The sequence below is a fragment of the Anarrhichthys ocellatus genome, unplaced genomic scaffold (genome assembly GCF_004355925.1).
Source record: "Anarrhichthys ocellatus isolate YVR2014 unplaced genomic scaffold, GSC_Weel_1.0 scaffold88, whole genome shotgun sequence".
NCBI lineage: Eukaryota > Metazoa > Chordata > Actinopteri > Perciformes > Anarhichadidae > Anarrhichthys > Anarrhichthys ocellatus.
In genome coordinates this window covers 40,371-65,586 of record NW_022280118.1, presented here as the reverse complement: position 1 = coordinate 65,586, position 25,216 = coordinate 40,371, and the positions used below count along the sequence as shown (strand labels likewise).

Genomic DNA, 25,216 nt, shown 5'->3' with positions numbered 1-25,216 from the left:
TATATATATGTATGTATATATATGTATATGTATATGTATATATATACATATATATACATACATATATATATATACATATATATATACGTATATATATATATATATATATATATACACATACATATATATACACATATATATATATACATACACACACACACAGTATATATACATATTCCATCTTTACACAATTAAATGAAAAAAGAAATGAACTTAAAAGTATTGACCTTAGATTTACAATGCACAGCGGGTAGATATACACAGCACACATGAATACGAGCTGCTGTTTATGAGACAAATGAAATCAGATGGTGTAAACCCCCAACGGAGAAGATCTTTCAAAAATTCATAAAGGTTAAAACAACTGTTTATTCTGCGCAATTCAATGGAAGATGGCAAGCAGCTCCCTGTTGAATTGCCATCTGATGCTGCAGATATGTATGCATACTGTGCATGTAAACACACTCAAACCACACACACACATACACTTCTACTTTATCAAATAGCATACAACATGAATGAAAAGATGCCATGAAGAAAAAGAACTGATGGTAAATTACTTTCTTAAACATACTGTGACCCCCCCGGCTCAAGAGATGAGGGTCAACACTTCGTCAACAGGTGGATTGATGAAGTGATTTCAGTCATGCAGATATTGTGATGGTGAAAACCAAAGCTTTGTATTTACCTTATGATCCTACATCGTCAAACCCTCAACTATTCTCGTAGATACTGAGTAGCGACTAAAAGAACGGAGTTTGGGATACGAGTGGTGGCCCAAGTTAGTTTTCCTCCCATGGTGTCTGGGTGCTGGGCTCACTCTTTTTGAGATAGAGGAGCTCAAATATCCCAAAGAGGATTGAGAACAGACTGCTACGCTTTCGTTTTGACAAGAGCAGGTTAAGGTGGTTCGAGCAACCAATCAGGAAGCTTCGCAAATCCCTCCCTGTGGACGTATTCTAGGGATATCTAATTGGGAAGAAGCCCCGGGGCAAACCTAGAACACGCTGGAGGGATTAAATATCCCAGCTGCCCTGTAAACGCCTCGGGATTCTCCAGTAGGAGCTGGGAGACGTGACTGGGGAAACGGATGTCCTGGCTTGTCTGCTTGGCCCAGTGCCACCATTCCAGAGTATGAAAGGTGGAAAAAAGATATATGAAAATGTTAGATGGAAGGATGGATGGCTAAAAGGGTGGACTAATTGTGGCCTCATCCACTACTGTAGTAATATTTTTTTATCATCACAAATATGTTTGTTTTTTCTAGCTATGTTAAAAAAATGATGGCAACTGATGGAGTAAATTGTATGTGTGATGAAAACCATTCTTACCTTTGGCGGAATAGCTGGTCCAGCAGTGTAAGGAACCAGGCTTGGTGGTACATCTGTGATGTAGGTCTTTCTGGGGCCTGGAGGTTGGTATGCCTGGACAGGGGCCGGCTCAGGTCTCCTGGGAATTAAGCCGCCTACTTGGGGTACTCCTGGATGGTGTTCTTGGTATCCGACCGGAGCCATCTGGGAAAAGCCGGGCTGTGGTGGTCCATAGGCAAAGTCGGGACCTTTGGGCTGGGCAGGCATGTACTGCACCTGTGCAGGGCTGCGAATGGGCTGCTGGCCAAAGTGGTGGCCAATTGGGGCTTGATGCTGGGGGCCGGGCTGGGCCGATCTCACCTGGACGTTGAAGGTTGGCTGGCTTGGGGTTGAGGCTGTAGCATAGGAGGCTGGTACAGGCTGAGGAGCGGTGTGGCTTTGAGCCTTGGCCACAGGGCTGGCAGGAGAAGGGGGGATGGACGAGACCCCCCCGGGTGCCTGAGGTTTGGGCGTAGACTTCTTCGTGGCAGTCAGAGGTGGCTGGGTTGGGATGACCATGCGCTTGTAACCGGTCACTGGAGCGCTGGGGGTGGAGGCTGCCGAGGATACGGAGTTCTGAAAAACAGCAGAAAGTTTGCATCCGATTAAAACAAACAACTGCTCAATGAAAAACTCATTGCACTGTATGGGCTGTAAATGGACATCGAAGGAAACCGAACCAAAGAACAATACATTTACAGTCCAAAGGTTTGACCATGTTCAATGTCTTATGTTAGTATGCTAACAGTTATCAGCAATAAATACAAAGTACAGCTGAGGCTGATGGGAATGTCGTTAGCTTAGCAGGCATTTGGTGATAAACCAAAGTATTGGACACCTTGACATTTTGAGCTGATGATGGCCCTACTCACCAAAGTTATTACAACTCGTGTGTGTGTGTTGCTATATTCATGACAATCTGTCCAAATGTTGTTGAGACATTTCACTCAAAAGCACAACCTCATGGTACTGCTAGATGAAAAGTCAGGGGATCGCCAAAGTCAATAGGGTTCATCCTCTGGGGAGCATGGATAGGTGCAAAAAGATGATAGTTGAGATATTTCAGTCTGGAACAAAGTTGTGAACAGACCGACAGACCCACATTGTCCCCCCTGCTAGCATTGCAATAAAAAAACCCTGTAACAGGACATTGTATTCAACAGCCATCTACCGATACTGTGGTTTACGCTCAAATGATTATCCACCCTGCCTCCTTGGAGTCAATTACAAGGCTACCTCGACAGCAGAGGCTCCACACCATCCGCTGCCACCTATAATCTATGGCTAATAAAGCAGGAGGGGAAGGGGGATAAATTGTTTGGCAGAGGATGCCATGACAGCAGACTGGCAACGGCACACAACACTTGTGCTGACTCCAGCTCCTTGGACGTGAAAGATGTTAAATCACGGAGATCTGCGGCGCTGGTGTTCCTGGGAAGAGGCGGCTGTAAAGCAGCAAACACAAGCCACTGCAGGGATTTTCATCCGCGGTGTTTTGATCTAACGTCCGGTCGGTTACATCGCGCGGCACAGGCCAAACCATAACAGCACACAGCCGATGAACACAGAGTAACAGCGTCTCACTGGGATGTCAGGGGCGTCCGCCCCGAGTGTCTGTCATGTAAGTAATAATTGTTTTTCACTACCACTACATATCGGTGTCAGACGTTCAGCCAGTCTAAAAAGGGTCTATCATTAACCTTGGATGGCCTTATTAGGTTATTGCCTGAAGCCAAAAATCAGAGTCAATTACTAAACTTGCAGCACTAGGGGAACAAAAATGAACACTTGTAGTCTTTAGACCCTTTGCAGTTCAGTTTGATGAGATGTCTTCTAAATTGGGGCAGAGCAACAATTCCAATCGATTTCCCTTAAAAGTTGATCAAAGGCTGCTGCGCAGCAATGCCCCAAATAGCTGTGTTTGGCTGCGCTGCTACAGGCTGCTGTGATCCCTCGCTCAAATTGAATAAGGCACACTCGCGTTGTAATTCGATCAGTGAAAAAGTAGCCTGTAAAATTTGCATCCTGATAATGTGTCGCGAATACACAAATAATTCCACGTTTTTTTTTTGGGAGGGTAAACAAGGTGCATGCATCAACTTGGTCTAAATCCCATCTAATGGAAGTCAGAGGGGAGCCCCTAAGGAATATTGTCTGCTCTCACTCAGATTCCTGCCTCAGTGATTAGTGCTGATGTTTATTTCAAAATAAAAAAAACTCTCCACTATGCCCTTTAGGAAGTGAAATTACTTAATTTAAATGTTTCATGGGTTTTAAATACTCCAGATTATTAATTTATCTGTAAGGCCTTAGACCCTACAGTAGCATTTAGTTAGAGCAGAGCGCTGGAAATGCAAATCGGCCCGCTCCAAATAATTACACGGTCACGGTACGTTTTCCACAAATTACATTAAGAGAATGGATTCACGCCTTTCTGAGGGCGATGGAACTTATCAAACGCATACGACCTGAACAGAAATGTCTGTGTTATTAACCAAGTTATCATTTGAGTTTGACCCTCCGGTGTTAATGAGTGGTCTGAGATAACATGATTGATAGGTAGGACATGGACAATATGATACTTTCTCTTGGAGTAAAATTCTCCTGATATGGATGGATATATTATAGCAGCGTGATGCTTCCACTATGACAAAAAATATCCCTCATATATAACAAGATATTCTTTCTTTTATTAGGACCTATTTTCTTGTTATTACTACATAATCAATTTTTAAAAGAAACTTTTTTTGATATAAATCCACATCATTTGTTATATCACCTTCTCGCTATTACATAATCGTCATTACATTAATGTATGTCATTAAAACAATAAACCTTTTGAGACAGAGTAGAATATTTGCTCAGTTTCTTGTTATTAGGCGATTTATTTTATTGTTTTTTATTTCATCATATAACGAGATATTTTTCATGTCATTAGGACACATTTTCTGGTTATTACTACAAAACAAATATCGCAATTTTTACTTTTCCTTCAGTTGTAAATCGTTTTCTTTTGTTGAATCTCCTTATAAAACACAATCATCGTTACATTAATGTATCTCATTAAATTAAGAACAGTTTCTTGTCATAACTTGGTACGTCGTAACAAGAAACCTCCATATGCGTCTCCATAATATATAGCACAGTGCGGAAAATGCCCATTATGAAAGATGAAATATTAAATCATCAAATTGCAGTTCAATGAAGTAAACTGAAATTTTACTAATAAATAACTCATCTTGATAGTTTTACAATTTGCAGTGCCAATTTTGTAAAAACGATAATAATCAGCGCAGTAAAATTCCACTGAGGGACGATAAAAGATACAATTGAATTATTACAGATTATAAATTCTAAATGGTCCTTTTGTATGATCCGACACAGCTTTGAAATCCACAAGTCCGACCTTACATACGACATCATACTGTGCCCCCCCCCCCCCCCCATATACACAAGCTCAGCACAGTTTTTTAAAAGTTTCCCCCGACGCCTTCAGGAAAGTGAACCCTCACCCCACACTGTAATGCAGACTGACTTTGCAAACAACTTAAGTGTGAAATTTCACAGAGGCTCTCAAGAAAGCCTTTTGACACATTAAAAAAGATTAGGAGAGACTATACAAGCCTTAGGGGGCTGAGTAAAACTGTTAACTTTGCATTTCAAACCACAAGGGTGGGAGGGGGGGGGGGGTTATATATATATTGTTTGGTAAAGCAAGCTTGGGGAAAACCCCTAAAGAGGGAGAAGTTCTGCATCTTTTCAGACTCATATAAGACCTTGGATATATTTTCCCTCAACTTTGTGCTGCTCCTCATTCACACAGAAGCGTCCGTCTGTTTCCGTTCCAGCACTCGCACTATGACCACGGAATGATTCCCAGTCAACACCGAGGCGTTCGCTAATCTCCCCCCACTTCCACGTATCTCGTCTCTGAACAATAGTTTCACAATCCGCCAGCCTCAACGCAGACACGCAATTGAGGGTATCAATTTCCTTCTCCTAAAATAGTTCAAGATAAATATGATAAAACAATGTCTCTGTGGAACACGGCGAGACCTCTAGCTGTTTGGGACCATCTGTCCGTTTGCAGATAAAAGTGTGTTCTACACATACTGGGAACTCTTTCGCTCTGCCTATCTTATATCTGCATATCGGCTCCTTCTTTCTTTTGCTCCTTCAAGTGATGGTTACATGACAACCCTCGCCTTTCACAAGTGAAGATTCAAACACGCTTCACCCACGCCATACAGAATGCATGTGCCTTGGATCACATTTGTCCTGAAATACTGCCACTGTGACTGTGTTACTGCTGATTACTGTATCAAACTGTAGTCACGTTCAGTCTTTTACTTCTGGTTTTATTCAAATGCATTCTTTATAGTAAACGAAGCAACTACTCACAATAATATCAATAACAACAGTGTCCCTATTGATCCCTTAGTACGACTGCTGCTATAGCTGCCTTTCCAGCCACCTATTTTGATGCAATTTGAGAGAGTTATAAAAATCTAAAAGTTCTACAATATTCTCTTATGCTTGGCTCAGGTGGAAAAGCTGGTGCATTGATTAAAATCAATATTGCAAAGGGCACTATTCCTTTGTATGGGTGCGTCTGGTCTAACATGGATGTGACTTGAGTGTTTCTTTGGATCCGTTACATTCAAATCTGCAAACGTGAAAATGTTCACAAAAGTACATCCTCGACTTTACACACGAGAGTCGGACTGTAACAGAATGTGGAATCAAACACTATCTGAGGATGTGAGAACAGTTTGGATTCAGGATTACTGGCACCGCTGTGGAGGAGAACTCATGTGGGTTTCGAAGCCGAACTACTATATATATATATATATATATATATATATATTTTTTTTTTTTTTAAAAGGCAATGTTTCCAACTCTCCAAGTCGTTTTCTCTTGATGATATCACAGCTATAATATTTGTTCTGTGGCTTCTGATGTTCGTACAGTTGATCATTTTTACATGCACCGACTAAAAAGGGAAACATTAATGCACAATAAAGATTTCTCCATAGATAAGTATTTCATATTTGATAGTTTAGAATATAAATCTATCGGACAATAATTTAAATCTTAAACATACACGCATAAACAAAGAAGGAAAGTCAATAGGTATCCCTTACTTTATTTGATTTCTATATTTGAACAAGGACTTGAAAGCAGATCATATTTCTGTCGCTGCTCTTTGGTTGACAAACTAACGACGGCCCTGTTTGGTATTTCTGCACTGCAATTTGTTACTCGTCAAACAACAGACACACTGATGCCAATATGAGCTATAATGGGCCAAATTATTGCTCTGGCTCTATTTCACGCAAAACCAAACCATCATCACCATGATGATGAACGTTCTTCATGACTGAAGGTCCTGCACACTTTAGAAAAAATGTGTTTTTTCATGTACTGCACAGAAATGACAGACGCACTTAAGGAACAGGGAGCGATATGAATACCAATGAGTCAGCAGTCATATGTACAGAACATGTGCACTCCAAGACAACCCGAAGATGACAAAGTCGAACATTAAGTCCGAGTTAAAAAAATTCAGTTATGTAATCCCCCCCCCCCAAAAAAAAAAAATTATATAAAAGTAGGGCGTATTACTCACTGATGCAACTGAAAAAATCTTTTTCTGGGCTACTGTGTGAAGAAAAAAAAGTCCCAGAGAGTCAGCGATCGTGGCACTTCTGCAGGCTATCTTTACAAAAAAAAAAAAAAAAAAAAAAAAAAAAAAAAAAGGGAAATGTGTGTTTTGTGGCACTCACACAGCAGAAACTAATTGTTTCGTTCACCTCCTGCAGCACTGTGGGCCAGTCTCTCACCGCACACATCCCTGACTCATCCCTGTAATGAGGGTTGGTTTCTTCGCTATGCACTTGTGACCCGTCCTGCTTCGGGAGGAGAAACGCTGCTCACCCGTTCGCTTACAGTGTGTCGATATCATCAATCCCAGAGACGGGAAACCAAAACTGTTCTTTCAGAGGCTGTGTGTGTGTGTGTGTGTGTGTGTGTGCTGTAAGCTCGCACATGTTATTGGGAAGACGGATAATGTGCTATGACAGCAGTTGATGGTAGGCCTTTTAGCATTGTTACCAGGGACTTCATGATGTAAAGAGGCAGTTCATATTGACTGTCAGAGCCTCCCTGGCTCAGACTAACTTTGTCATTGGTTCAGCCTGTTAATAAAAGACAAAGGGGTGATACCACGCAGCTTATTTGACTAACAAACATTGACGGAACACGATGAGTGCCCCAAAGGCATGCTCCTCTCTCCACAGTTGGCTGCCCCTGTCAAAAACTCGGAACCTGCTGCCAGATTGACCTTAAGGTCGCCGGTTGCCACCGGCGCTGTGCCAACATCTCTGCTCCGTGCAGCGACAAAGCAATCAGGAGAGAATAGCAGCATGCCAAGCAAACAGAAAAAGTGAAACACCGCCGACACGGAGCCGCGGTGTCGTCTGGATGCAGCTCGCAGAGATAAGCAGCGGCGACGCTCAAACACATCAGCGGCATCAGAGCCCCGAAGAGTTAAAGCATCCACGGTGAAAGAATAACCGCCTTTGGCTTTGACCTTTTACAAAGGAATAAAAGAAGCCGGTTGACCTGTGACAGCGGCGGAAGCTGGAAAGAGTTGAAGCAGATATTCCTCAGCCAACTGAAGGAGATTTTTACTTTAGCATAGCGGTGGCTGATCACTCATTTTCCTTATGACTGACCTTTTTGTGCACTAGAAACCATAGGACAAACCAGCGCTGATAACTAAAATGTAATGCGTCCTTACATGCACCTTGTCATGCGTGTTCCCGACGGATGCAAATGTAAGTCAAAGTGTCTCAGTGTCGAGACCTCCAAATCGTGTGAAGGTCCTTCGTATAGCAGGACAGCAACATACACTACATGGAAACAGTACAGCCATAGTTGATGAGTGCTGGCTTTTTATACTTTAACAAGTAGAGTAAGATATTTCCTCAAAACAAATTGAATAAGATCCTCCAACACCTGCACAGGATAACTTACCGTAATCATTCAGCATTATACACTCAGAGTGATAGCTACAGAGAGTTAAATTAAAACCCTCATTCACAACCCCATTGACATCTATAATGCAAATAATAATAGACTCTCTCTTGAATTCTTTTCAATAGAGTGGAGTTTGGGGAGACCAGCGCGCCAAAAAATGTAAGCAAACAGACTTCGATGGAGTCCGAACGAAAGACGGCAACTAAGGTTTTAAAATGTAAAGACAAACGCCAAAAATCCTTAAAATTCCTCAGGGCACTCCGTTAAACCCTTCAATAGGAAACCTGCCAGGAGCATACACAGCCTAAAGAGGCGAGTACTGTATACTATTTGTATTTCCTTTTTGGTGAGCTAAACCTTTAAAGTCATTCATTCAATCTGTTTTTAAATGACCTTTATAGCCACATATTTAACCAACAGATATGAGAATAATGTCAACGTCTTCATCTAACGCTTGGAAAGAAATCCAGTGTATTTCCCAAAACTATTCCTTTAATCTGTTTTATTGATTGTTCTTATCTACGGTGACAGGTCTTCTTATTACTTACATTTGAATACAACTTGGGCCTGTGACTCTGTACAGTCAATATTTATCTACGTATATGTACAAAATCGCTTCTGAACCCCTCACATGGACATAAGTGTGCTCCTAAAGGCCTGAATTTGAAATGGGGGAGGCCATCCCCCGAGGTGCCTTCGGAGTTTGAACCCCATAAGGGGGGGCAGCAGAAAGGTCACCAACCCTACCCAACTCCCAGGGAGCAGAGACACCACCAGGGTGGTCCGCTGTCTCCGTTCTCCACGACCGCTCACCAGACGCCGTTATCAGCGGGGAGGCTCGGGAGCGAGAGCGGTGAGGGCCTATCATTCTGCCGAGTTGTGACAGCGAGTGCCATCCGTAATGCTCCGCTTGTTGAGAGACGGGAGTGTCACGGCACGGCTTTGACTGGCGCAGTGTGAAGCGAGGGTCTCCTCGGGGCACTCGTGTGGAAGGATCCATCGCAGCAGCATTTCCAGCACTTGGCTTCAGCTAAACTGTCAGCAGGATTCAATAATGCCCGTTTGTTTCGTGTGGACATGACAACCTATTTCGCAGACTTCCAGCTATTTGACGTCGAGTAAAAAACACAAACAGACCAACTCGTGCGATGCTGCAGCTCGGCTGCAGCTCAGCTGCTGATGCTTTGGATCGCTTGAATTTCTTTACCGAAAAGACAACCGAACCAATGGGAACACATGACAAGATTGTCAACTCATACACTGATTCAAACCAAAACAAATGAACTTGAAAGGTTTGGAAACGCCCGTACTTCTTCAGTTCAGGTCTTTTTCCAGTTTCTAGAAGTATTTGGTCAAAAAAGGCAAACTGACACACAGTTATGAAACCTGCAGGGATGGAACTGGACCCATACCCAACCACACCTAAGTCAAGTCCAAGGTCACGGAGTGAAGACCTCTAGTCTCAATCGTTCAGTTGCAAACCAAACTAGAATTACCGCATCGCCATTGTATGACCCTGCCAAGCAGTCAAGTTGTAGTTTATGTCTGTCCAAAATATCATCCCTTCATTATTTTATCCTTTAAGACATTTGTGTGAAATGATCATCATTAGCATGTAAATTCTTGAGTTTTTGCAAAATTTGAATAAATCTGCTCAAGAAGCTCCTGAGATACCACACTCACGAGAAGGGGACAAACGTGAGGTCACATGACCTTTGACCACCAAATTCTCATCAGTTTATCCTTCAGTCCAAGAGGAAGTTTGAGTCAAATTTGAAGAAATTAGCTTCAGGCGTTAGTGAGATATCTGGGTCACAAGAAAGGGAACGGACAGATGGACAGTCCGAAAACCATAACAACACATGCAGGGCTCCAGAGTCTGACGCTTTACACATGAACTGTGAAGGTCCTATGTCTCAGGGTCACAACCTTCTTTTCCTCACGGCCACCCAAGAGCTCAACAGCCTTGTTCACGTCATTTTTATTTCTAGACAGCATTAACAAATTCGCACTTGAATCTCCAACATGGACACAAACAAAGAGACTGCTCGAGTGCGCTTCGCTGCCCTGACTGTTAATTGAGGTGGAACCGTGTCTGTAAGTGAGTCACACATCTCTGGTCCCAGAAGTTCTGGCACTGCCAGAAGGCAGCCTTGTGACAGTTGAGTAGCTCTCCCTCCTCACTTAAAGCGCACCCCGCTCCCATCCTCCCTAAAACACACACACACACACACACACATCTTGATGCAGGTTTATCACGGTGGAAAAGTGTACGGGGCTGAGGCTTTCAATATTTTATTTAGGATGCTGCACATTATCACTGCGCAGCGTGGTGATGATTCAGACAGGAGGAGCTTTTTAATTTCAACTCGGATCTCATCACACCGCACTGAATCAGATCACGACGAGGTTTTAATGGAGGTAGTGCATTAGAGATTAATTGGGACAAAGATGTCCCTGCTTAATGCAAAACTAAATTGTTACTTGGTTACTTCATGGGGTCGTACGGTGGATAACTGCTGAAGTGCATCAGCACTCGTGCGTGCTTTTCTCCTCAACACATCCACTGCATGGTGAAAACGTTTGGGTGGCCGTCACAATGAAATACTAAAAGACCAAACACTGTTCATTTCTTTGTATTTTTTTTGAGTCTCTAAATCAGGAACTGCGTGATGCAAGATCACTGAGACACATTCAACTACGTGTAAAAGGTGAAGACAATAACCTACCGTGCCTGGAAAAGCTGACTTTGTTGCTTGCAATCTTTTTTTTTTTTTTTATCATTTGCATATTAGCAGCATATGATTGCTAATTTTAATAAAACCAGCTACAAACAGTTTGCCAAAACTACCAATCTCTGTCTGTGAAGGTGGTGAATACAAATGGATACTGGATACAAAACATTCGGATAGGATCCAGTAAACACATCTGATTGTGACACACATGAATACGTTGTGCTCTAATTATTCTCCCTCTATTATCATCCAGTGATGGACTGGAGTTGTGGAGTCCACAGTTAGTTGTTGTTGGTATTAACGACCTAAAGGCACATACTGAATGTAATAAATAAGACACAGTGGGACGGCGCTGGGTTCGATTACTAGAAAGGCGGCGGGGCTCGGTGTGAATTAGAGGTCGGAGCGGTCACGGCTGCAGTAGCCTCCACCGAAGCGGCGTCGCTGCCCCGGCGCTTTGATGAGCGCACTATTTTGACACTCATCCGGGCCTCCTTGTAAACTCCCCCACAACAGATGTGATGTGCTCAGACAGGCCTACGCTGCATATTAGTGGGGCTGGTTGGGCGCAGATTGCAGTGCAGCAGACTTGAAGGGGTTTTAGCATGAGCACGCACTCTTTGTGTTTGTCTTCCGATCCCAGTGCCAGACTCAGAGCTGAGGACAAGAAGCGATGTTAAAATCTTAGAGCGGGATCTTAAAAACAAATGTGTGATGACGGGCAGGAAATATGTACAGATCTAAGCCAGCCAGGCAGTTCACCAGGTGACCGATTAGCTGCTCCTCTCATAGATAAAAGAGTGTTATGTTGAAACATCATTTCAGATCTTATTTTTGAAGTGCTTTACAATATTCTGAGACAGGAGTTTATAACATGGCAGCAATCGTTTTTTATCTCAAACAGCAGAAATACTCTGTTCACTTATCGAATGATCTATAAGGAATGTGAGCTGGCATGTTTTTGATTGGCAAACCTTGCTGAGTCATTGGACCTCATTACTTACTTATTCTGTCATTCCTCCTCGAATCATTCGAGTAAAGAAATTCTTAGTCGACTAACACTATTGTGATTTTGTCGACTAATCGATTATCAACAGATCAGATTTTGATAGAATCGCATAATAGCACCACTTTAAATCGTGTCCTTACCAGAGTTCATAAGTTTGTGTAAATTAGTCATTCAGCATGAAAAAGCATTAAAAAAAACCCCAACATTCATTCATTAAGCATGAAAACGTCTGTGTGGCGTAAATAGAAAATAGAGCGCTTTCAGCTGACTTTGTAATTCATACTGCACAATCGTCAAGACACTGCCACGGGTGTTTCCCGAAGTAGCCCGTCTAATGAGGATGTGCCCAGTCTGTGCAATCAAATGCAATTCTTTATGCGTTTAATCATGAATTATTTTGCTAATATTTGTCAGACATTGAATGACTCTCTGCTCAGCGTGCACACATACGTTCATATAGAGCGCGTCGGGGTGGAACTGATACACACAGAAACATTGGGCCTAGCTACCTGTTTTATGGCTGGTCAGACAAAAAATAATAATAATTAAAAAATGTTTGAAAAACGTGTGGCGGCCCACCAGGATAGTGCCCGGTCTGCTAGACAATGGCCCTGTGCACAGCACAAGTACACACACATACACACTTTTTACCACAACATTTCAGTTCCTATAGTCCATCTGATACTTCTCTAGTATCACTACACGGCTGTGTTCATGGGACTCACTCAAACACAGCTGCACAGCTCACTGTGTGACGTTTCAAACGCACCTTCAGCTTCACATTGTTCTCAGTAAAACTCAGCTGGTAATGAATTTCATTTTTACATTAAAATAAATTGCCGGGAGATCAGCACAGACCTACGGGTAAACAATGAGAATGGACAACTTTTACACATGTCTAGTAACATTCATGACAATTTTGTGCAATTATATTCAAACATTTGAAATTATAGAAACCTCTCACAGAACAAAGAGCATTCTCATCACAATCAGGTCCGGCTTCATTTTATATATATATTTTTTTTAATTTATTATTTATATTTTTTTCTGTCGCAGGATGAAGCGAACAAACTGCAACGCAAACTTAGTTAACTGTGTCAAATACCAAATGGCATCTAAGATGGAAAGTGGAGAGAGAACAAATGGGGATTATATAATGATCACATTTCATTACCCACTGTTATGCCACAGAGAATACCAACTAAAGCAAACTAAATTGTTTTGATGTCTGTGAGGCATCAGTGCCGGCTGAACGTTTGCCGGAATGCTACTTGGAATTTTTATGAATGAGCGGCAACGTCCATAGCAGTTTTCGTCTGGGAGGATGGCACACGTAAGGTCACCTCGCTGATTCCAACTTTAGCGTCGGATGGGGGGGGGGGTTCTTCTCCTAGAGCTTGGAAGGGACCTATTGATTTTTGGAGAGCTGGCTCTGTAATTGCTTTGCGCGCAGGAAAGCTGTAAATCAAGACCGCTCGTTGCTCTTTGCTTATACAAGCGGAAGATTACTGTGCGGCCGTTGTGCCGAAGCTGGATGGTACTTAAAAGCCTGGCCCGCGACACAGTTCAGTGCTGTGTTGTAGAATAAAGCATTGAAAGAGCCCGAGCACGGCCTGACGGGAGCAGCTGGGCAGGGGGGGGAAGGTCAACCTGAGTTAATCAGCTAGAATCAGCATCAGCTGAGGAGAAAGTAACAGTGTGTGTTGTGTGTGCGTGCGCGCATGCTTGCATATGCTCGTGCTGCTGAAAAATAAACAATCAAAATGGAAAAGTCCATGTGCAAAAAGCTCCCAGAGAGAAGACACGGCGACGGCGCAAGACCGCAGAAACAGGGTTAAGTCAACAAAACGTCCCGATGCATAACGCGCCATGATTTATACATGTCACGGCATGTATGTGCGCTCTGCTGAGACACAGGTGGTGCAGCTCCTCGCCCGTAACTCAAGAAAAAGCTTGCAACGGCTCACGGTGATAAAAATAAAACGCGGGACGACTTTGACCCTGACAGGTAAAAAGCGCCACGGCGGCCATACATTAGTTAGCGCGACCGTTGGCGAGCACAGAGAGCCCAGCAGGTGCACATCAATTTTTCAAGTCGTGTTGACAAAGGCTTTCAGACTCCTGCTCAGATATATACTGCACGTTTTTTAAAACCCAACAAAGGTGTGCACTTATACTATATTTTATTTAGGAAAAAGAAACGCGCTTCAGCAGCTGGTAGCTCTGCATCCTAATAAAAGTGTTTGTACTTCTGTGCAGTGTCAATATGTGGGCTTCTGTGCACTTGTTTCTGTGTGTTTACATGAAACACACAGAATAAATGAAAAGATCAGGAACTGATGCTTTCAAAGTGAAGCAAACGGTCCTCTAAAGTGTGAGAATGGATGACTTTGTAACACTGACAGCTAGCAGTATGTAATATAGAGGTGCAAAGGATCGGACCAAGAATCAGAGCAGCACAAAAGAAAACAGCAGAAAATATTACTTTTACTACTTGCAGATCATTGATGATCCCTTTGTTGTTTGATTATAGCAGGTGGTCTACAAGGCTCCAGGCTTTCCCAAAAAATATTTCAACTGCTCTGAAGTCAGTGTGAACATCAAAAATTCTAAATGTTATCTTTTTACTTTGTTAAAGTAACTTGTAGTGTTTTTTCATAAATAAACACAATTCAAATGATTAGGAAATAAAAGATTGTATTTTCATTTATAAAAACAAATCTTGTCATTAGTAGATTAAATGATGCTTTATAATCTGTTTATAGCTAGTGTAAACAGTCATAATTCATCTCTAATATATATTTATGTTGTTGTAAAAACATCTCCTTCAAACAACGGGATTTATTCAAGTTTCTCAATAACATTACATTCTACGAGATCACATGTGAACACATCATGATAACGTTATAATTTACCTTCGCCCAATACTCATTTTCACTGAGCAGAGCCTGAACGCATCATAATGTAAGTGAATGTAACCTTTGTTCGTTCTCCATTAGCCACGTTACCAGCTCTCCTCCGGTCAATTTCAACACCGATTGGTTTTTACAATGTAACATTATCAGAGCGGTGACTAGAAAAGCATCAGTGACGTCCGGATCGCATATTTTACTGAATATTAGTGAATAACGAGGTCAGTAAAACAAAACATTTTCACAAGTGCGCCGAACCATGAGGGGTTATCCAACCGTGGTCCGTTACGCCACTAATGTAATATAAAGTATACTGTACAGCAGAAAAACAAAAAAGTTTTTTTTCTACTAAAGGAATGGTACAACATTTTGGGAAATACACTTCTTCGCTTTCTTGCCACAAATTAGATGAGAAGATTGATACCACTCATGACTGTAAACATGAAGCTACAGCCAGCAGCTAGCCACTAGTTTAGCTTAGCATCAGACTTGTCGTTTGTGTAATCTGGACAAAGCCAAAGTATAAAAACATCAACTTGTGGTTTTATGGGTAGTTAATAAAGTTAGGCACATAAGCCCCCATAACACAGTGCATTGTTGTTCCTACACTTTATTAAACAGACATGATTGAACGTGATAATTAGAGACACGACAGACTGGACGTTGGTCCTGGACCAATCAAATCTTGCCGTTTTACACAACGCCTGTGATGTCAGTGGGTAGGCAGTGCTAGGGATTGACTTCCAGGAGGAACAAGAATGTTAAACAATGGCAGTGAGTATGATGCTGTCTGTCTTGTGTTTGGAAAAGCAAACGGAGAGAAAGAAAGAACGACCTTTCCCCCGTTTCACAGGTCCACCTAGCGGCACCGACGCCATTTCTCTTTCGCTTCGCCATCTCGACAGCTGAGCATGGAAGAGCGCTGCAGAATTTCGTATTGCAAAACAAGACATCAACCGATAAAGTTATGTGGAACGGATGTATTCAAAGCAGACACTATAGTGTACGACAACACGGAGGCTCCGTAGTCAGAACCAAGACAGCACACTTTATAACTCCAGAACCAGATCCCCTATATCCGCTTGTACCTTTCACAATTCATTCCCTAGAAATATACACTTTCAATCTGAGCATTTTGCTAAAAGGAAACTCAATAAAACAACTTACAGGAGCTTAGGCTATACAACATTGTACCTTAGGCAGACTGCCAATATGTTAATAGGATCCTGGTAGTTGGTCCTCTGCCTGCACGAATCTATTCAAACCTTTTCTTTTTAACTCACTTTTTACTAAACATAACATGCGTTTTTAGACAGTTACTTTCTTTGTCCATTTTTCAGCTGTATGAGTCTTGGTACACATGATATTCAGGTACAGTGTACAACGCACAGAAGGAACAACAAACATCAAATGGTGCTCACTCCAAGAGAAAAAGAGGGGAAATAATAACAATAGATAATTGATTACATGCATAAATAATTAAATGAAATAAAATAAAAACAAGGGATGAAGAAATAATTGTCCACTCCTGAATGTAGTATCGTCGGTGCTATATATGCTTTTCAGAGAGAATGGTGTATAATGTGTGTGTATAGAGAGGGTTAACAGGTAACAGTTATAACATAGTAATAACTCTCATTGTATTAATAATGCTGCGACAGGACCCCATCGTTTAGTAAAGAGCCTTAATGAATATGTGATTCGCTCCATTTCATAGATGTCCCATACTTTATGGATCCATATATGGTGCGTAGGGGGATCCGGGTATAACCATCTGATAGTTATACCCTGCTATGCTGCTGTGAGTAGTAGGTTTAGAAGGGTATCTCTCCCAATAGTGCTACTGGGGGGTCTTGTTGGATGTCCTGTTCATCAAAGACTGCTCTCCAGTATGTATTTAACTTAGGGCATAGCCAGAATATGTGTGTGTGATTGGCTGCACGTGTTCCATGGTTCCGCCAACACAAGTTGGAATGTGTTGGGCCCATCTTGGCTACTATTTCTGGTGTTCTGAAGAATGTGGTGTTTGAGTTTGAAACTAGGTGTGCCTCTGTGCACATTTCCTCCCAGGTATTCAGTGGTATGATCTTGTTCATTTCCGCCTCCCATCTCTGCTTCATCTGTCGGGAATTATATAGATTCATAGATAGAAATATGTTATATAGTTTACTTATTATTTTCCTATCTTCGTTCACCATCTGTATTTCTAATAAAAACCTTTCTAGAGGCGTACGTTTCACAAACTTTCCCCACTCTTTGTGTGTGGTTAGAAAAGTTCTCAAGCCCAAAAGCTGTCTGTATTTTGTTCCACATTCTAAGAGTGATCTTAGTCCACTTTGCCAGTTCTTTTATGGGCGCATCTAAAAAAGGCAAAATTTGTAAGTGCTCTGGGCAGAAGTTTTTCTCAATATTAAGCCAGCGATTGTATGTGCTATTCTGAATCCACACTATCAAAGGTTTCAGTTGTGCAGCCCAGAAGTAATATTTTAAGTTTGGAAGTTAAAGGCCTCCACTCAGCTTAGATAGCTGTAAGGTTTTAAGTCTAATTCTAGGACGCTTTTTTTGCCAGATAAATTTGGAAAATTTGGAAATTTTGTCGCTCTTTAACAGGCAGCAAAATATATTGTTCGCCGCTGAGAGCGCTACTTCTTCTTCTTCTTCTAGTTTCATGGAGATTGGCATCCATCTTAATGGTGCACTACCGCCACCTTGTGCTCCGGAGTGTGGAGCAGACAATAGACTATGAGCGCTACGGTCGGAGATAGTTGTCTTAACTGTATTGAGAGGGAACCCTAGTCATGGTTACAACAATTAACAACCCACAACTAACGCTCTTTAACAGGGAAAAACACCACACGCAACAGTTTGTGACACAAACAATTTGTAGCACTAATAATTGTACATTTATAAAATTTCACCGCCGAACTGCATGCTGGGTAGAGCTCGCTAACAACAGTCTGCCAACAGCTGGGAGAGGCTCTGTCGCTCCAGTAACGTTACATTAAAGAACAGAAAAGAGCGATGCAGGATGAACAAAGACTGAACAACAAAATGTATTTTAGTTAGACACATATGCAACGCTGATTACCATGTAATATGTGTGGTATTTATTATAAATGTACGTTGGTACATAGAGGGTGATAAGAAGCTGTACTTGGAGGGGCTTAGGACCCAGGGGAATGTAGGTGAAGGAAACAGGAAGTGACGGAACAGAAGCCACGCCACACAAACAGCTGTTCGCCGCTGGCCGGTTGACCGGCCGGTTCTTTTCGGCGTTAATTAATTAATGCTTTTGCGCGGAAAAAAAAATACCGTGATATACCGTGAAACCGCCAGAATCTTACATAATACCGTGATATGCATTTTTGGTCATACCGCTCAGCCCTAGCATCCATACTGTGAGATGATATTCAAACCTTTTTGAAAAAGTGTTAAAATTGTCACAAATTTGCAGCGCTGCCTGTATGAATAGTTTTGACGAGAAAGGACCTGAACTTAACCAAGTTCTCCATCAACGGGAAACGTGCACAGACACTGTGGGCAGCTGGTCCATGCAGACTGTTATCCCAAGAGCACAATGTCCGTATTCTACTGCCAAACCGCTCAATGTCAAAACGGCATTTGACCATATTTTATGAGCACATAATGTTACGTTATTACAGTATGGCATTCAACACCAGTATCTGTGAACACACTGACTTTCCACAACACTAAGCCATCCAGAAATCACCAGATCATATTTTACTTACTTGCCTGCAATGTGTATCATTTCACATTTCTATGTCGCCCCGTATCCGCTATGTTTCCCCCGCGTGGTGCAATCATTTTCACTTTGTGTGTGGTACACCCATGCTGCTCCCTCTAACCAGGGAGCCAGGAGTCGCTAAACCAAAAGGACAAAAGCAATTGCAACCAACAGTCTTTTGTCTGTCTTTGTCACGCTGCACACTTCCCTCAAAAATACCATGTTTCAAGTGTCATTTTCCACAAATGAAAATGACACATGCATTTTAAAAGTCTGGGAAAAAAAAAAAAAGAGTATATTCACAGAAAGTGACATGAAAGTAGTTGAACCAGTTTGATTGTGTTTTCCCTCCACATTAAAGTCACTATGTGTCATAATAGGGCAGCGGATGTAAATGTGTGCATCTCGTAGGAGAACACAGACGCTCGTCTGTAGCTAAATGAACAGCTCTGTCAATAATTGATCACCTTAAATCTGTTTTCAGCCTCACATATGCATCCCTTAATAAATAAATAAAACAGACAACATGTAGACATGGTAAGTACACGGTAAATAACCCACAGAATAAAAACTGGAATACCTTTAAGAATATTTTGGACTAGAATATAGTGCACTGGTAGTGAAAGCCACGTCTGTAGGCCTAACAGATAACAACCTTTCAGGTATTACACTATTGCTGGAATATCTCACTCAGATATGATCTGCACGGCGTTAAAAGCCCCTCCGAGCACTTCATACACCAAACACAATTGGTTCGGTTTTTTTATCCGCCTGTCCTACATTTATTGTGTGTCAAACAATTTAGTGAACTGCCCAAGGCTTTGACTTTTTGAAGTTGCTCTTAATACCGTTTAATATCAACTAATGATATAGGTCAAGACAAATTTTTTCATCGGTGCAAAACATTCTTAAAAGATGCAACATATGGGTCTGTTTCCTGTAGGAACCTAATTTGATAAAGTAATTTAGTTTCAATCATGTAAAATGATTCAACCAGTCTGTACTTTTGTACAGTTATGAATTGTAGCTGTGGTCCTTTACTTTAGCGCACTTACTCATAACTACCAGTTACCCTACTTGAAAGTACAACTGGTTGAATCTTAAACAGTGATGTAAATTTACAGGGTTGTTTTTGTTTCGTTATGTAAAATATTAAAGTGGTACTCGGGTCATTTAGTTGTTCCCTTTAATTAAGTTGGAGGGCTTGTGAGAGTTTTTTTCTTTTTCAAATCTTCAAAATTGCTGCAACACAGCCCAATATATGCTAACTTTTAGCCCCTAGTATAAGCCACACCCTCAAAACCCTGCATCCTACATTTCCCATCGTGCAACTTGATAGCATCTTCATTACACCCTGCTTGCCACATACACACCTACATCTTTCAAACTCTACACAGCCCGGTCGGAACGCAGTCTTCCCCTTTTAAGATTTGAAGTAACCCTGATGACATCACTATGACATCGGTTTTTATAAAACTTGAAAAAGCTCCCTCCGGAGCCACAAAGAACACTATGTTCAACTGTTTTCACAGATGGAATAGTACTGGTCATGACCAGTTAATTAAACTGTATGTGTACAATCAGTGGACTGGACCTTTAATGTGAAGAGTAGCCCGAAACTACAGCCGTCCGTTGAATGTAGTGTGGTAAAACAGTGGTGGGCCGGCAGGGCCTGCAAGGCCTTCTCTGCTGGCCTAAACAGAATCACAAAGCTATATCTATTTTATAATTTAATAATTTTTCTTAAATACACTACATGCATTATAATTTATAAACATATTTTTCCCATTATCTTATTTTCTCATTGCACAGCTACTGTCTTCCTCAGTTGCTCTGCTTCCAGTGCAGCTTGTTTTAAGTAGAGCTTTTATCCAATCAGATTTCACCTCTGTGTCTCTGGGTAAGAACAGAGGCAGAGGCCTGCACACTCTCACCTGCAGCCAGTGCAGATTAAAGTAAATGGGGACGATATTGTCATAGTGTTCAACCAATCAGATCTTTAGTTTGACATGTTGGGCGTATTCTTTGACGTATCAGAGCCTGCACGCCGGCCTATAATGACGTCAGCATTACATGCCGCTCAGTGTCCATGTGTAGCTTTGCCGTGAGGTGCAGAGTGTGCTGTGATTGGTCAGTGGGCGAGCACGTGACTATCGTGAAACGAAACTTAACAGCCAGCAGAGGCTGATGGGTAGTGAATCACATCACGTGATGCAGCTCAGCCAAACAAATATGGGCATTCTGACTGAGTGAGATGCACCATGACATAGGAGACTGAGACGAGGAAAGACACTGCAGAGCAGTACGTTCAATGTTCAAGTTGTGAAAGTAAAATCCTATGATAATCTCTTTGGGTCTCGGCTTGTCATTAAGGAATGACAGTGGAACCCGCAGCCAGACCAGCTGAGAACATTATATTTTCCTGAATTTAGGCTTTTGCATTTTCTAAATGCTCTAGCATTATTCAAACGACTAGTACCGAACGGTTTAATACGAAGATGTACATAGTTACAGCCTTAAAAATGAATAATAGCTGTGGCGCCATCATGTGGTTATAAGGTGGTATTTCAGCTGCAGGACAACAGTGAAGGCCCAGGTATAAAATGCACGGCCCGCCACTGGGTAAACAGTACCATATTCCCCCACAGACGCAGAGAATGTAAATACTCAAGAACAACATCGCACTCAAATACAGTACTTGAGTTAATGTACATAGCTACTGACTGTCGTGTGTATTTGTCTGAGCAGGTGTGACGGTGTGTTGGCGTCCTACTTGTGCGATGCGTGGCTTGTAGGGCGAGCTGCTCTCCAGGTCGGCCAGGATGCTGGTGAGGGAGTCGATCTCAGCATCCAGACTGGAGCGCCTCTCCTGCAGGGTCTTCTCTGGTCCTCTCATCTGTGAGCAAACAGTGAGCGAAATGACCAACTATGTCACTGTGCGTGGTTGGGATCACAAGATAATCATCAATGAGGAGTAATTCCACTGACTCGGAGACATTCTCTTGTGGATTACAGTCTAGAGTTCACGCTTCACCTTGACCTGGCACAAGCCTTTGGAAAGCCACACATCAATGGCAGAGACTTCTCTCTGGGAGAAATGCAACGCATTGTCTGTTCATAAAGCAGAGCACTATTCACCTCCTGCTTTTCAGCACACTTGGATTTACAGTATTTCATTCTTCATGCATTATTCATCACAATCTCATCCAGCAGTATTTCAAACAAAAAGGTCAATTTCTTATTTTATTTTTTCAAGAATTAAAGTCAGATATTTTTCTATTCCATATTTTAAACATGTGCCCTGTAAAAGATGATGAGAAATGCTTTGATTTTTATTTGACTGGTTTATTACCAGATGAAGCTTGAAAGCGTCAGAAACAGGATCACTCCAGCAGTCTGAGACCTCGCTGATTTATTCATACAGTTTCACCGCAGAGCAAACACAACTTCAACATATTACAAAAAAAAAAAAAAAAAGACAAAATATAATAAAAAATGTTGCACAAAAATCTGCAGCTAAGTATCTAAAATGATCTGACCGTTAGTGACACCCGGTTTTCTACAAAAATTCCCGGGAATTTCTCCACGGAATGACAGATATATTTTTAGTCCTCTGAACTATGCTGCAACTGCAAGAAGACTTCTTGCAATTGCCTGCGGGGGCTTTTTGAGTTGGCTGGATCAGTGACTGCTTCTTATTCTAATGTTATGTGTTTGGATTACCTGTCACAATCTATTACAGGCAGGGCTTGCCTCCATTTGGAGCAGAGCTGTTGCTGCTTAAAAAGCATCTAAGGCTATCATGAGCAGGGAGGGGGGGAGGGGGTAAACAAAGCAAAACACTAATGGCTTGTCTCAAATCAACAAAAGGAGGAATAAGAGGAAAGAACATATTTAACGGGGAATAACGAGAGGGATGAAAGGAAACATGGCGGTCTTTGTGATGTGTTGGAATTCGCCGTGGAGGGCTTCATAATGTGGACAACAGCCTCGATGAGAACTAGCTGCTTCTGTCTCCCTCTCCTCCTGCTGAAGGATTCAGCATCAGCTCGTCACAATCCAGACCTCTGTCCCGGTCAGGGCGATAAAGAAATAGTTCTCCTTTCTTCTGAGGAAATACCATTTAAACGTATTCCTTCAGTGTGTGAGATTTGTCTGCCGGGGCACGGAGAGGAAGATACAAAGACATTTTGATTGATATCTATCCCCCTTTTTCCCTCTGCAGTTAAAAGACTTCTGCTCTGGCTACAGGGCACGTAATTAAGATACCAGTGGCGTATTAAGGAATTCAGTTGCATGGCCAGCCGATGTGACAGGAGAAGAAAAGTCAGAGATGAAAAACACTAAAGCACTTTTAAAACTAATTAAGCACTTCATTTCTTTTTACGTCTACTGCCGGTGCTGTTCAGAAAGAGATGGCAGATACAGCAGTGGTAAAAAGGGAACGACACGATTATCTCTTATTATCATGTCTACTTCATCACTGCTGTGCTGTGAACACACAAATGTAAACTTTTCAGAAAAACAGCCTCAATTTCATCATCCAACAGGTTTTTTAATTGATTTTTTTTTTTTTGGCTTCTTCTTCCCTGCTTCCAACGAGAGTGACATGAGACAAAATCCTCCCTTGTTTTGTGCAAAAATGAATTCCAAAGTTCAGCTGAAGCTCATGTGAGGCTTCAGCGGTCTGATGGACATCTTCACACATGGTGTTAGTGGTTCCCCGGATTATTGTGGTGCTGAACGACAGTAGAGGGGTGGTAGAAGTTTGTGCTAAAATAGAGCAACTTTGGAAGATATTCACTAGATTTGACTAACTCAGCGCATATATATTTGCTCACAGGTGTGGATTTTGTCGGCCATCACTTACATTGAAATGGGTGTTGGAATGATGAGAGTGAACAGCAAGTTAGACCTGTGTCAGTGAACATATGGGCACCTGACCGTTGTTAAACCTGAATCAAATTATTCACATTAAAGATCATTATGTGCACTTGTACTGGTCCTGGAATTAATCCAAGTAAACATGGACAGTACTTTAAAAGCTATTTTAATCCCTAGGAGATGCAGTGCAATAAAACATGCACTAAAGTCCCATTTCTTTTTCTTTGAAAGTATCTGACAGCGGTGAGTAGCCAGGTTAAATATGAAATACTGATAGTTGCTATTAAGGGACAAATATCAGACGGACCTCTTTAAATGGGTCACGGGCCAGATGCTGAATTCTGTTGTTATAATACCGGCAATATACAGCACAATGTTATACTTTAAGAACTCTGACTGTGATTACACACTTAAGAGAGGATGTGTAGTATACATGTCCCACACAGTTAGGTATACATATGTGAGTTTAGGCAACAGATGTGGTATGAGAGAAGTGACACTGGCAGGGCTTTAGTATAAACATTGGCCTTGATTTTTTTTTTTTTTACTAAAAATTATCTGTGGCTTCATAAAATATCCAATGGCAGAAAGGATTTTTGGAGTCAAATTTTGCACAGATTTCTAATATGTACAATTTTATTGATGGCTTATTTAATTTCTAACTGCTCAGCCGATCCTAAATGTGTTAAGTGAAAGCAGGGAATTCATAATGTAACTGTCGTTGGGCTGCACCTTTTAAAATAATTGCATACCTATGAGCGGTATTATACATTGAGGCCATAACACCGCATGAAGACACATAGTGCTAATCCCCAGTCTACAGGTATGTATACAGTTTGTGTGGGAAAAGCAGTCACATTTGCATAACTTATTTAAATCCACTCTGTCTCTACACAGGAAGCATTCGTAGGATAAGAAACATGGTCGGATCAAGAAAAGAGGGGGCTTGAGGGGGGGGTGGGGGGGCTGAACAAAGGAATGTGAAGCACTTGGAGGGTTTTCGCAGCATGGGTCAAGTGCTGAGCGTGTCGGTCAGATCGCAGGGGCCAGATATCCCCGGGGAGGGAACAAACGCCTGTGGGTATTATAACCAGGCTCCACCAATAGGTGTCAGCCTTCTATGCTTCCTGCACTGAAGAAAGCCAGCTTGTGTGTGGGTCCTTCAGTCAGGACAGCCAGCTCCAGGCAGCATCTGGAGCTGGACGTCTCTGCAGTTGGCTGCTGCTCAAATGGACAGGCAGGCAGTAGTTGTTTTTTTGCTGTACTGAGTGCAGAGCTCGGGGCCGTCTTTTGCTTTCCGTGACGACTCTTCGAGAGTTCCTGACAACCGAGATGAAATTGAATGCAATAACACATCCCCCCCCCCCCCCCACCTGATAATCGCAGGAGTTCATCGGTGGAGGAGACGGGAAGGAACCAGGGGGTGGTGAGAAACCGGTTGACTCTTCGGCAGGTGGCGGAGGGGGGGGGGTAGTCCGCTGGGATGGATGGGGACACACACACACACACACACACACACACACACACACACACACACACAC

The 25,216-nt window shown here is 42.1% G+C and overlaps 1 protein-coding gene across 2 annotated transcripts in view; it reads right to left on the bottom strand.

Annotated features, from left to right (window-relative positions):
- The window catches only part of lpp (LIM domain containing preferred translocation partner in lipoma), a 118,885-nt gene that overhangs the window by 65,857 nt on the left and 27,812 nt on the right, over positions 1–25,216 (bottom strand). The window contains exons 3-5 of one of the 2 annotated variants that reach the window (XM_031875323.1): positions 25,049–25,145; positions 21,565–21,687; positions 1,332–1,925 (exon numbers count right to left, since the gene is read on the bottom strand). In XM_031875323.1, the coding sequence (XP_031731183.1) occupies positions 1,332–1,925; positions 21,565–21,687; positions 25,049–25,145 (814 nt within the window). Of the gene's footprint in view, positions 1–1,331; positions 1,926–21,564; positions 21,688–25,048; positions 25,154–25,216 lie in introns of both variants that reach the window. The other variant, XM_031875322.1, reaches the window with a different exon arrangement.